At 39.7% G+C, this 14,769-nt stretch overlaps 1 protein-coding gene across 7 annotated transcripts in view; it reads left to right on the top strand.

Annotated features, from left to right (window-relative positions):
• The first annotated feature begins 1,062 nt into the window (after positions 1–1,062).
• AKAP9 (A-kinase anchoring protein 9) overlaps positions 1,063–14,769 on the top strand; it is a 147,312-nt gene continuing 133,605 nt past the window's right edge. For all 7 annotated transcript variants that reach the window (XM_060020544.1, XM_060020548.1, XM_060020545.1 and 4 more), the window contains exon 1: positions 1,063–1,317. In XM_060020544.1, coding sequence (XP_059876527.1) covers positions 1,270–1,317 — 48 coding nt within the window. In that variant the 5' untranslated portion in view covers positions 1,063–1,269. The remainder of the gene's footprint in view (positions 1,318–14,769) is intronic.

Here is a 14,769-nt window from a genome sequence, read left to right as displayed (position 1 = left end):
GCTAAATTTATTAAAATGCCTCAGTTCAATCCAACAAGTGTTTATTGTGTGCAAAGCATTACGCTGGTCTTTTTAGTAATGCCAAGATGAGCGAGACAGTGTTTGCCATTAAGGAGGCAGGAGTATGAGGTGAATTAAGAATGGCCACAAATTATTAAAATATCATGCAGAGTACATAAGGGAAATACAAGGAGAAAGAAAACTGACATTAAGGATGTTTTAATATGCCAGGGGCAGTCACATGTTAACTCACATATATTAACAAGCCTTCCAAAACTTCCAGGTAAGCTACAGGAGGATAGGTAACTTGTTCAAGATCATTTAAGCTAGACTGTCTATATTGGCTTCGTCTTCAACCCAGGTTCCAAAGCCTAGGCTCCTTTCAGAACACCATAGTTAAGGGGAAGCTCTGAGGAGGGGTGGGAGAGGATTGTTAGGCTGGAGGTAACAAAGAGATCAGAAAAGTTGTCCCGGACGGCGCGTGAGGTGGGCCTTGAAGATGAACCGGAGACTGGGCAGCCCCGTGGGAGGAAAAGGGAGGAGCTTTCTGCTATGGAAGGAGTGAGGGCTACTGGCTGCTCTCCCAATCCTCCGGGTTGAGCAGTCGTCCAATAGGTCCCCTCCCCGCCCCCCATCTTTTCCTTTGGGGTTTTTCATTGTTCACCAATTTCACCTTTAGGGACCTGTGTTTTCTTTTTTCCCTTGAAATTTTAAACATCTCCATGTTTTAAAAGCGACCAGAGTCCCTTGTACGGTGGTGGGGGTCCGACCGGCGCCCCTGGCGCACCCCCTCTCTCCCACCTCCTCAGCCAGGCCGCCACCTGGGGAGTGGCGTTAGTCCCCGGGGAAGAGGGCTCTCTCCCACCGGATTCTCGCCTGTGGGCGCAGACGTCTGAGGCCGGGTTGGGGCAGCCCCCGCGGCGGCGCGCGTGGTTGGCGAGGGCGGGGCGGGGTGGGGCGGGACCGCTGGCGCACCTGCCCTGAGCTGCCGGGCTCGCGGCGGCTGCGCGGACAACGTCCCCCTCCCTCCCGTCCCGCCGTGTGTTTACGTGGAGACGAAGATGGCGGCGGCGGTGACGACGCTACCCGTGCGGCCGAAGACGGTCAGCCAGTGAGCGCCGAGACTGGTTCCACTCGAGCGGGGGGGAGCGCCTGGCCCAGCCCTGCTCCTAGGGCCACGGAGCTTGCGGTCGCATCCCCATGTGAACCGACCTTTCCTTTCTGTCCCGACCCCCTGCCTGTCTTCCCCCAGCCTTCCCCGCAGACGCTATGGAGGACGAAGAGAGACAGAAGAAGCTGGAGGCTGGCAAAGCCAAGGTAAGAGAGCTGGAGGCCGCCCGGCCTGCGCTGGGAGGCGGTGGCTGGGAAGGGTTGGGGAGGGGGCCTGGGAAGCGGAGATCTTAGCAGCTCTGGTGCGTCGCCTGGGGAGGGAGGTGCTGCAGGGTCTGCGTTTTCCCCTCGCCTTCTCTCCCTTTTCTAACTGAAAAAACCTGGTGATAAACTACCTAACGGATACTTCCGTGATGATTGGGTGCTGTGGCTCCTTTCTCGTGAATGCCCAAATATTAAAAATCTCTCTTTTACTGTATTGCCATAAGCTGATATTTATTGCTTTTAAATCTACAGCGTTTCGCTTTTTTAGGGAGTTTTCTGGGTTGTGCAGGCATTGTGCTTTTCAGGGTGGGGATTTGGGGCCTTTCTTTATTCGGTAGGGGATTTGTACGCTCATCATCAGCTTGGCTTTCTTAGGTGGCACGCTGGCACTCTTGGGTGTGTGATTGGCCTGTGACAGCTGCCTCAGCCGTGGCTTGAGAGTGCCACAAGTGCCAGCTGTGAACTTCGCTTTAGGGCCGTTTTTAGAAGCATGGCTTTGTATGTTTGTGTTTGGAGGTCTTTGTCATGGCATGCGCTTTGTATTGTGTGGAATGTTAATGCAGTATGTGAATGGAACTCCTGGGAACGCAAGGTTCCATATTCTAAGCAACACCTATAGAATTCCTGCTTTAAACAATTGAATTGTTTTATATATCTTGTTGAGTCCCAATGTGTGTATGAAAAAACCTGTAAAGCAAACAATGCAAAAGGTATTATTCACTGGGTTTCATGAAAAATTTAACAGACAAAATATAAATTAAATAGAATATTTCTTTAAAAAATTACATGTTTGAACATATTTTTTGTCTGGCCTCAAAGGCTCCCTTCCTCCCGATAATGAAATTACCGTTTTTAGACTATATTTTGGCTTATTAGAGATCAGTGTTAGTAACCATACTTGCACCTCAATTAAATTATAATATAGTTAACTGTTTCTTCTCTCTTCCTCACCTTCTCCTTCCTCCAAATAAATAAACGAGACTGGGTCTGTGATTTCAGTAATCACTGAAGGGCCATACTGCAGAGATACAGTGGTAGATGCTTAGCACAAGTTTCTTAAATTAATATAAACATATGAACTAGCTTCATATTATCTAAGGTCAAAGTGTAAGTGCTTGTATGTTATCGGGTAGATTATTACTTTAGGATCTATACATGGAAGGAAAAGGGTATCGAGGCATCTTTAGAAGCCCAAAGTTGCTTACATTTCTGCAGTCTGAGGGTCTGAGTGTGATCTGTGAATCCAAGACAGTGGAGGTAAAGTGTGTACCCCCTTCCAAAAGCATCGAAGTTCTGTTCTAATTAGACATTTTGTTTGTCTGTTTGTTACCTGAGAATTTTTACTGTCTCCAGAAGTATCCTTCCTAAGTATATGTGAAGCAGTCCAAAAAACATAGTTTACTTTGGACAACAGATTTCATAATAGAGGATTTATTTAAATTGCTTTGATTTGGCAAAAAAGAATTCTAGTTTCTTTGTGTGTATGTGTGTTTTTTGTCTTTCAAAATTCTGCCTATGGGATAAAAATCTCCTTTTAACATTCACTTTTATTGTAGAAGATTATCTTCTAGACTAGATCCCAATTTTTCCAGTCAGAAATAAATGTGTGAGACATGTAAGGCAAGATACATTTGTTGGAGCATTGACGACACAATATAAAAACACAGGAACAAACTTCAAAGACAATATTAGGAGAATTGTTTTCTAAACTATATTAGTGTGATGGAATATTATTCAGCTGTTAAGGTTATGAAGACTGATAGGAACATGGAAAATAGAGTGAAAACAGTATCATCAAAAATAGTGTAGACATTACTTCATTTGTATAAATGTGTGCTTTTAGATTAGGACTTAAAAACTTTGGATTGTAAGTGTAAGGTCGTTCAGCAAACCTGTATCGAACTGCTGTTTTATACCAAGAGCCAGAGATAACAGAGGTGGTGATAGTCTCTGCTTTCATGTTGCTCAAAGTTTAGTGGGACGGACAGACACTGGGTAATAAGTGGAATGAGAGAGATGGTATAGTAGGATATTGGGCGAATTTTTTCATTTGGTAAAATGTGTTAAATGTTGCTACCTCGTTTTTAAGACTGTTTTACAAAGAAAGCTCTTGATACTGATGTTAATGCAGTCTAGCATAATATCTATCAGATAGTGAGTACTCAGTAAATATTTGCTTAGTGAATTAATGAGCAGAATGACTATGAATTGTTAATGGGTGCTACTTTACTAGCATGTTGTAAGTTAATAACAGTATTCCAGAATTCTCTTAATTGGAAGTATCTTATTGCTGGCATTAGAAATCTCTTAAAATCATCATTTCTAAAACTTATTCAGACACTTGGTTCTCTAAATGTCTTGTTTGTTCATTGGACTTAAATATTGTATTTGATAGTCTAGTTTTACAAACCACAACTTGTAAATTTTTTACTTGGTTTTTGGTAAGCTGTTCATTGGAAAACTTCCTTCCTTGCTCCATCTCCTGTGCCTCCTCCCCTAACTTGCTGTTTTAGATTTGCTGTGACTAGAGAACCCAGTAACTGAGCTTGATACAGTGGTTTGTAATAACCAAGCATTGATGGAGCCTGGTGAATGGGCTTTATGACAGTTTAGTTCTTCTGCTACCTGTTGGTTTTTTCGTTTGCTGTTGGGTCCTCAGCTACTTCCTCAGTGTTGATGTAGTAAGAAGCCTGACCCGTGGAGATGTGAGACATTACTGCATTAAGTAAATATTTTCAGAGCTGGGCTTCCCTGGTGGCATAGTGGTTGAGAGTCCGCCTGCCGATGCAGGTTCGTGCCCCGGTCCGGGAAGATCCCACATGCCGCGGAGCGGCTGGGCCTGTGAGCCATGGCCGCTGAGCCTGCATGTCCGGAGCCTGTGCTCCGCAACGGGAGAGGCCACAACAGTGAGAGGCCCGCGTACGGCAAAAAAAAAAAAAAAATTTCAGAGCTGGGCTAACACCCCTGCAAGGTGCTGACAGGGACGGTACTACATAGGCTGTCCTTGTGTTGATCCAAACTATTCTAACTTCACTTTAAATGACTTCATTTTTTCCCAAGTAAAATTATTTACAATATTATGTAAAGAAAGTATTGTAATATTAGCTAACAAAATTAGAGGACAGTTATGTATTTAGTATAAAATTACTTCTGCAAATTCACCTTAGGTATACTTTTTAACATTCTACTAATGTAGTAGAATTCAGTAAAACCAAAGTTTTTAATCAACTATTCAGCATTTTATATAATTGGCATTATTTGTTGAATAATTATTAAAATTTTTTGCCTATTGCATTCAGTAAATACTAATCATATGATTTTTATTTGTTTAATGAGCATTTTCAGTTTGGAAAGTAGTGCCAATTGTATGCAAAAAAGGACGGTGCTCTGTGCAACCTTTATATTAGGTTATTGATAACAGGACTTTTCAATTACTTTTTCCACTCAGGTAGACAAAGTTAGTTATGGTGTACAATTGTTCTTTGCATATTTCAGACACAGTGCTCCACCACTAAGAAAGTTGCTCTCCCTCCTTGTTTCTTTTAAACTTTCTAGATTTTAATTCTTATATGTGACATAGCTTGCTTAGCTTTCAAAATAGATACAGGAGTTTGATACCTTCAACATTTATTGCAACAGTGGTGCATTGTCTGTGACTTAAAAACTAATTAATGAACTTTAGGCTTTGTTGGGAAAAAAACAAAGCAAAACATGATATTTAGATTATGAGCTTTAAGAGAGAATATGGAGGAAAGAATGGGCAGAACAGGTTTCTTGAAGTATATATTGAAGAAAGGTTTTTAAGGCCATTCCAAGAAGTGGCAGGAACAGGGATAGAGAAGTGGTTGGGTAAAAAAGATCCTTAAGATCCAGTGCAAATGAAGCAACTGACAAAGGATTAATCTCCAAAATTTATAAGCAGCTCATGCAGCTCAATAACAAAAAAACAAACAATCCAATCCAAAAATGGGCAGAAGACCTAAATAGACATTTCTCCAAAGAAGATATACAGACTGCCAACAAACACATGAAAGAATGCTCAACATCATTAATCATTAGAGAAATGCAAATCAAAACTACAATGAGATATTATCTCATACCAGTCAGAATGGCCATCATCAAAAAATCTAGAAACAATAAATGCTGGAGAGGGTGTGGAGAAAAGGGAATACTCTTGCACTGCTGGTAGGAATGTGAATTGGTACAGCCACTATGGAGAACAGTATGGAGTTTCCTTAAAAAACTACAAATAGAAGTACCATATGACCCAGCAATCCCACTACTGGGCATATACCCTGAGAAAACCATAATTCAAAAAGAGTCATGTACCAAAATGTTCATTGCAGCTCTATTTACAATAGCCCGGAGACAGAAACAACCTAAGTGTCCATCATTGGATGAATGGATGAAGAAGATGTGGCACATATATACAATGGAATATTACTCAGCCATAAAAAGAAACGAAATTGAGCTATTTGTGATGAGGTGGTTAGACCTAGAGTCTGTCATACAGAGTGAAGTAAGTCAGAAAGAGAAGGACAAATACCATATGCTAACACATATATGTGGAAGTTAAGAAAAAATAAATGTCATGAAGAACCTAGGAGTAAGACAGGAATAAAGACACAGACCTACTAGAGAATGGACTTGAGGATATGGGGAGGGGGAGGGTAAGCTGTGACAAAGCGAGAGAGTGGCATGGACATAAATACACTACCAAATGTAAGATAGCTAGTGGGAAGCAGCTGCATAGCACAGGGAGATCAGCTCGGTGCTTTGTGACCACCTAGAGGGGTGGGTTAGGGAGGGTGGGAGGGAGGGAGACGCAAGAGGGAAGAGATATGGGAACATACGTATATGTATAACTGATTCACTTTGTTCTAAAGCAGAAACTAACACACCATTGTAAAGCAATTATACTCCAATAAAGATGTTAAAAAAAAAAAAAAATAAGATCCAATGAAGAGAGGTTTGGCAAGGAGGTCTGTGGTGTCCTGTCAGTGAAACTGAAAGTCGAATGAGCACATGGAAAAGAGGAAGTGAAAAAGATAGGACATATCCAAGTGACTGGAATATGACAAGATTGGGGCAAAAATTATTTTCAAACAAAACACCTCTTATTTTTATATATAAAAAAGTTTGTCGTAAGAACTAAACTGTGACCGTAAAATGTTTATCTGTTATAGGCTACTGATTATTGAAATGTAAGTGAATTTCTTCTAATATGGAAGCTAAAAAAGGTTCTCATGGTAAATTGTTAAACATTAAATGGTAAGGAACATTATTTATATTTATTTCTCAATTCATTTCCATTGAAATTGGACATCTTATTGCCTTAGTTAGCATCTCTTTAAAAAGTTTAATTTGGAAAGCTTCAGAATTTTTTAAAGTTTCTTTATAAACTTATAAAGGTTGTTTTACATCTGGGGCATGACATCTATTCTATGTGTATATGCTATTTGTCGTACAAGAACGGGCACTAGGTCTTTGGAGACATTTACTGGCTTATTTGTTCAACTAACAGTTTTGAACGCCTACAACTGCAGCTATGGACTTTTACTTGGCAAGCACTTATTTAAATTATCATGAAGTCTGTGCCTTATTGTCTGTGGGAATAATCCTGTCACAGTCCATGACTCTTAGCAGGTGTTTTGAAGAATAAATGCGGTGATGGTTGAGAGCTTTTTGAGTTCTTCTGGTGCTAGATATAAAGAATCTATGATTTTTTAATTTTTACTTGAGGTGGAAGTCACATAAAAATTAACCATCTTAAAACAATTCAGAGGCATAACAGTTCAGCGTTGTACAACCACTTCTATCTAGTTCTGAAACATTTTTATCATCCCAGAGTAAAGCCTGTGCGGAGCCTGTGCTCCGCAACGGGAGAGGAGTTTCCTCTCCCGTTTTTTTATCATCCCAGAGTAAAGCCCTGTATCCATTAAGAAGATACTCTTCATTCCCTACTTCCCCCAGCCTCTAGCAACCACCAATCTGCTTTCTATCGGTTTACCTATTCTACATATTTCATATAAATGTAATCATATACTGTTTGACCCTTAATGTCTGTTTTTTTTTTCACTTAGTATAATGTTTTTAAGGTTCATCAGTGTTATAGTATGCATCAGTTCTTCATTTCCTTTTATGGCTGAATAATATTTTGTTGTATGTATATACCACATTTTGTTTATTTATTCATTGATGGGCATTTGAGTTGTTTCTACCTTATGGCTTTTGTGAATAGTGCTGCTTTGAAGATTCATATGTAGTATTTGAGTACCAGTTTTCATTTCCCTTGGGTCTATATCTAGGAGTAGAATTTCTGGATCATATGGTAATTCTATGTTTTTTGAGGAACCACCAAACTTTTTCCATAGTGCCTGTATCTATTCCCACCAGCAGTGTATGAGGGTTCTAATTTCTCCATATCCTCACCAACACTTATTGTTTTCCATTTTTTTAAGTATATTTGTTTTATTTTTATTTTTGGCCGTGTTGTGTCTTCGTTGCTGCGCGCGGGCTTTCTCTAGTTGGAGCAAGCGGGGGCTACTCTTCATTGCGGTGCGGGGGCTACTCTTCATTGCGGTGCACGGGCATCTCATTGCGGTGGCTTCTTGTTGCAGAGCACAGGCTCTAGTTGCGTGGGCTTCAGTAGTTGTGGCATGTGGGCTCAGTAGTTGTGGCTCGCGAGCTCTAGAGTGCAGGCTCAGTAGTGGTGGCGCACAGGCTTAGTTGCTCCGTGACATGTGGGATCTTCCCGGACCCAGGCTCCAACCCGTGTCCTCTGCATTGGCAGGCAGATTCTTAACCACTGTGCCAGCAGTGAAGCTCCTCTATTTTTTTAAAATTATAGCTATTCTAGTGGGTGGGAAGTGGTATCTCATTTTGCTTTTGCGCTTTAATTTCCTAATGACTAAGGATGTTGAACATCTTTACATGTGCTTATTGGCCATTTGTCTGTCTTTGGAGAAATGTCTATTCAAGTCCTTTGCCCATTTTTTAATTCTGTTGTTACCAACTTCTTTTACATAATATTACTGATTATTACTTATTATATTTATCTTACATATATATTTATATACTGAGAGGGAGAGAGAGGGAGAAACATGCAGTCAGACAGGTGATGGAGAGAGGTAGAGAGAGATACACGTCTCCATAGGATCATCTTCCATCTTTTTTTTAGGCCTTCTGGGCTATGCCAAAATTTAAACTGTTCCTTCCTTTGCATAAGTTCCTGGTAGTTTGATTAGAGCATAATGCTAAAGTTTGAATTCTGTGTGGGCCAGTGAGTCATTTCATTCCATAGCCAGTTGTTTTACAAGTGCATGCAGCTGGTTCCAGAGGCACCTATTGGGTTTTTTGCTTGACCATTACCAATCCATTTTCACTATGGGAAAAAAACCCTAATCTTCTTTAGTAACAAAAAGACCTGCCATTTTCATATGTGAACACAATAGATCTGTACAGATATTTTACTGGTGTAACATACTTTTCTTGTCATGTTGACTCCCCTTTTACTTCTAGAGTTTTTGTGGTCATGGTCACCAAAATATAACTTAGGATACTTAATGCTCATCTAGGTACACTGCATAAAGCTGTGGTCGATTTGCATGTGGATTTAATGCTGTTAAAAACAGAATTGTTCCAGAAGTGGTTTTGCCTAAGTTATTTATTTAAATCTATAGATTCTTTTGTACCATGAAAAATTCCTTCATTCTCTTTGTTTCATGAACAGTGTGGTGTTTGTTTTCAGTTGCCATCAGGGTTATGATTCTTACTGTGGTTTGCTGTTCACTGAGATTCTTATGTGGTCTAAAAGTTTCTCTGTAAGTCTAACTTTTTTCTCCTTTCAAGAAATCATTTCTTAAAGCCCCCAAATTTACTTCTTTTCTTGTAAGAGGTCATTTCTCAAAGCCCCCCAAATTATTAATTTTCACTAGTAAGAACTATACTAAACTATTCAAAATCCTAATCTATAAAGATTTGAATTTATAAATTGTATTAATTGAATAGGTTCTCTGGTTACAGAGCTATGAAAAACTAACAGGGTGTAAAGTCTAGAATCTCTTTCCTTCTTTTTCTTGATACTGAACACACAAAATTAGTAAACAAAATTCCTTGTTTGCTAGGGCTCATTCATTGTGGACTCTGATTAGACTGTATTTATTCCTCAAGGGTCTCACTTTTTCAAGTTGATACTGCCTTATTGTTTCCCCAGGGAAGATAGGAACAGGGACCAGTTATAACTAAAAATATTCTTCAGATTTATGAAAAAGCAAGTTTAATGTATGAAAGTGTGTAAGAGGATGCAGGGGAAAGAGATGCAGGGATTTGCGATGGGCATGGGGCAGTGATCTGAGTTAATTACTACACCACTTATGGTCTGTTGACTGTGTATGTATAAGTTGATTTCTAAAGTCAAATAAATAAGTAGATGCTGTAAAGGGCAAAGTATTAGAAAATGTGTAAAACCTGCATTAGCAAATATTTGCTGGGAGTTTATATATGAAATAATAGGTTTTGGCTGAAAGTTATAGAAACTTTTCAAAGATAACTTAAAATATTGGGACTATTTTAATGTACAACCATCTACATTTGCCAAACTGATATTTAATTTTTAATTTGTATAAATTCCTCTTCTAATGAAAATATATGTCTGAGCATTTCTACTCCCTTTAACAAGAGAACTCTCACTTTTCCATTTTAAACAATAGCAATTTTTAGTAAAGTTTGAGAAAAAGAGAAGATAGTAATTTGGGATTTTTTTTTTTAGGTGAGAAGAATATATATATATTTTTTAATTAAAAGGGTGAAATGCAGTATAAGTAATTTTAATAGGCATTGGTGTTTTAGTCTTATGACAGGAGTCTATATAGTCTTTTTTTCCCTCTGTGATTTGGATTTAAAATTTTTAATGTTTGGGACTTCCCCAGTGGCGCAGTGGTTAAGAATCTGCCTGCCAATGCAGGGGACACGGGTTCGATCCCTGGTCCGGGAAGATCCCACGTGCCACAGAGCAACTAAGCCTGTGTGCCACAACTACTGAGCCTGTGCTCTAGAGCCCGTGAGCCACAACTACTGAGCCCGTGTGCCATTACTACTGAAGCCTGTGTGCCCTAGAGCCCACGCACCACAACTACTGAGCCCACATGCTACAACTACTGAAACTCGCATGCTCCAGGGCCCACGTGCTGCACCTACTGAGCCAGCGTGCTGCAGCTACTGAAGCCTGCACGCCTAGAGCCCATGCTCCGCAACAAGAGAAGCCACTGCAGTGAGAAGCCCGGGCACCGCAAGGAAGAGTAGCTCCGGCTCACCACAACTAGAGAAAGCCCACGCGCAGCAAAGAAGACCCAATGCAGCCAAAAATAAATAAATAAATAAAATTTTAATGTTCTTGTTTTCTATCTTATGTGCCATCATATTTTTGAGGCTCAGTAGTTTATACCTATTGAGAAAGCATCTCAGTTGAAAACTAAAACCCTTTGAATTATTCTGCAATTATCTTCCTGTATCCTGTGTACTCATAACCCAATCCCATTAATTGTTTTTTATTCAAAATTTGTCTTCTACTTAGCCTTTTTCTTCCCATTCTAACACCACAACCCAATAGGCCCACATTATCTCACCTTCTATTTGGTTTCCGGGAGTTACTCTCCTTTACCTTTCAGAGCCAACCAATCACCACATTCTACCGATTTTACCTTCTAAATATTTCTTGATTTATCCCCACTTCTGTTTCTACCTCGTTGTCTTTCACTTGGACAGTGGGAAGGTTGACAGTGGAAGATAGAAGAGTATGAATTTGTGATGATAGTAGCTACCGATTTTTGAGCACTTTCTAATGCTAGGCATTATGCTAAGCGTTTTACATTCATTTTCTTATTTAATCCTTATAACTATTCTAACAGCTGTGGATACTGTTTCTATCCCTATTTCATAGGTGGGAAAACTAGAGAGGTTAAGTAATTTGCACAAAGTCATGGTGGCAGAACAAGGATTCAAACCCACTCTGACCCAAGAGATTGTGTTCTTAACTTCAGCCCTGCACTGGCTAAACAGTGATCCTTGATCACTGTTTAGGAGGTAAGATTGAGAGGCCTTGATAATTGTTGTAAAGGGTAAGAGAGATGCTATGATCTGAATGTTCATTTCCCCCTAGAAATCATACGTAGCGATCGTACCACCCAAGGTGATTGTATTAGGAGGTGGCACCTTTGGGAAATGACTAAGTCATGAGGGCAGAGCCCTCATAAATGGGATTACTGCTCTTACAAAAGAGAGATTCCTTGCCCCCTTCACCATGTGAGGCTATAGCAAAACGATGGCCATCTGTGAACTAGAAAGTGGGCTCTCACCAGGCACCAGATCTGCTGGTTCCCTAATCTTGGACTTACAGCCTCCAGAACTGTGAGAAATAGATTTCTGATGTTTATATGCCACCCAGTCTATGATATTTTGTTATAGCAGCCCAAACAGACTAAGATAAGAGAAGACTCTAGTTTTCTGACTTGAGCAACTTAAGGTATGTAGGTGCTGGTCTCTGAGATAGGGGAACATGGACAAATTTGGGGGAAAAGAGGATTTGAGTGAAATGGGTCTCTGAGATAGGAAATGTGGGCATTTTTGGAGGGTAACAAATATTTTAGTAAGATGAAGATGACTTTTGTTTTGGATACATTGAGTCAGAGGATATCCTAGAAGAGTGGCCCAGTGTAAAACTGAATATGAGTCTGTTCCTTTAGAAGGCCATGCTAGAGAAATATTTGGTTTAAAGATACTGGCTGACATTCTGGGAGTAGGGAGTTCACTCAAGATGACGACTAAGTGGGATACTGAGAGTTGAATTCTGTGGAAACACCCATGTTTAAAAAACAGGTGGAGAAGTATCTGCAAAGAATATTGGATACAAACTATTTACAAAGCTAGGAGATGATGATGTCTGTGAGACTAAGGGAAGAGTTTCAACTAAGGAGTGGCCACTTGTCAAAAATGAGAAATCAAGTATGATGGAGACTTGAAAAGTGACCTTGAGCTTTAGCAACAGTTGGTGAGAAAGGGAAGCAAAGAATTCAGATTACTGTGGGATGGAGAATGAATGTGAATCAGGAAAGGGTGGTGAATGCTACCTACTTTTTCAAAGATTTTTTTGTGAAAAGCAGTATAATAGTAGTGGTTATGAGCTTGGACTAGACGAGACAGTCTGGGATCAAATTCTGGCTCTGCAGTTTATTAGCTTTGTGACTTTAGGCAAGTTGCTTAAACTTCTCAGTACTTCTGTTTCCCATCTGGAAAATGAGAAAAATAATAGTACCTGCCTTGGGGTTGTTGTGAGGATTCAGCTAATACATATAAAGCTCTTAGAAGATTGTCAGATTAAAAAACTTTTCAAGAAGTATTAGCCATCATCATCATTATTCTCATGCTGGAAAACTAGATTGGGGAAATAGGCTGGGATCAGATAATGAGGAGCCATATGTGTTAGTTGAGACAGTATGGATTTTATCCGAAAAATAGCCAAAAACTGTCAAAGAATGTATATTTGACATGTTTAACCTTTGAAAAGGATTACTGTTTTCCAAAAAAGATATCCCATATTCAGGTAGGTATGCTGCCACCAGGTGGCAGGTATATGTTATTGCTATACAGATGAAGCAGTGAAAACATGAGTTGTTGTTTTTTTTTTAATATAAAATATTGAGTGATTCAAATAGCTAAATGGAAGCACCCTACTTCTAGCAGGGCACTTTGTTCCCAAAAAACTGATTAGTTAAGTGAAGGAGAGAAAAAGAGCGTTATAGTAAAGATAGAGAGATTTCAAAGGAAGCTAAGAGAAGTATAGTTGGGCCTCATGGGAAACAGAACAGGCATTTGGAACCAATGCCATTCTCTCTATCATCCCTTATTTCACTTTCACAATATCTGATGCTCCTCTCTTTGCAGATCAGCTTCTTTTGCTTGTACATCAGTTTGCACATGACCAAAAATTAAGGATGAATCCCCAAATTTGTTCTATTCAATGGAATTGTTTCCCACTGTAGACGCTTAAAAAAAAAAAAGAAGGGGGAGAGAAAAATTATTTAAATAGTGCAAGCAAATCAATTCATAGAGTAAGCATCTAGCTTAGTGGTTCCCAAACTTTGCTGCACATTAGAAGCCTCTGGAAAGCTTTAAACAATTTCAAAGCCTAAGTCACACTCCAACCCCAAATCAGAAAGTCTAAGGTGTGATCCAGGACTCACTTTTTTTTTTTTTTTTGTGGTACGCGGGCCTCTCACTGTTGTGGCCTCTCCCGTTGCGGAGCACAGGCTCCGGATGCTCAGGCTCAGCGGCCATGGCTCACGGGCCCAGCCACTCCGCGGCATGTGGGACCTTCCCGGACCGGGGCACGAACCCATGTCCCCTGCATCAGCGGGCGGACTCTCAACCACTGCGCCACCAGGGAAGTCCATGACTCACTACATTTTAAAGATCCTCAATGTGCAGTAAAGTTTGGGACCCACTGACATAGCTAATTTGTGTGATTCTGCAAAACTAGGTGATTATACATCATGAACTCTTATATGCCAGCTACTTTACTTGGTGTGCAACTAAAGAAGTAAGGATGATTTCGTCAGAAGGAAAACTGGCTGTGCTGAATACACAAAAAGTATTTTAGTCTGCAACATGACTAGTAGGTTGATAACATAAATGTACTTTATGGGTGAGTTTAGGGATATTTATATGATTATTGCATCATGCACTGATTTTCAAATCCTTCAATAAGATTCATCTCCCCTCTGTTACTTTCTGGATATCTTTTCTAACTCTTTGTTCCCTAATTCCAAGAGAAGAATCTAATCAACTGCCTCTTTTCTCATCAGACTAGACTGAGAGGAGCAGCTGGGGTGTCCTGTATGGTAGGAGCTATGAGCACTGGCCAGTTTCCTCAGCAGGAAGTTCTAAATACATACTTTAAAAATACTTAAATATGTTTCACCTGCAAAAGAATACATATAAATTATATAGATAAGAAAAATTATTTTTAAAAAATGACTTCTATGCCTGTCACCCAGTTTAAGAAATACACACATTCAAATACATTTGAAACCTTTCCCAATCTAATCCCACCCCCTCTCTACCTAAGGTAACTACAATTCTGAATTTTCTTTATCAGTGCCTTGCTTTTCTGTACCACATATGTTTACATAATATATTAGTTTTGCTGTTTTTGAACTTAATGGTATCATATTATAAGCAGTATTTAATGATTTTCTTTTTGTTCAGTATTATGTAAAGATGTTCACACCTGCATACAATTCCATTATAGGAATTTACCTCATTTAGCATTCTCATATAAATGAGCATTTGGGTTGTTTCCAGTTTTTCTGTTACAAACACTGGTGCTGTGTTAACTTT

Source organism: Delphinus delphis, chromosome 9 (assembly GCF_949987515.2).
Source record: "Delphinus delphis chromosome 9, mDelDel1.2, whole genome shotgun sequence".
Lineage (NCBI taxonomy): Eukaryota > Metazoa > Chordata > Mammalia > Artiodactyla > Delphinidae > Delphinus > Delphinus delphis.
The sequence above is the reverse complement of the archived record's forward strand: the minus strand, read 5'-3'. Positions and strand labels throughout refer to the sequence as shown.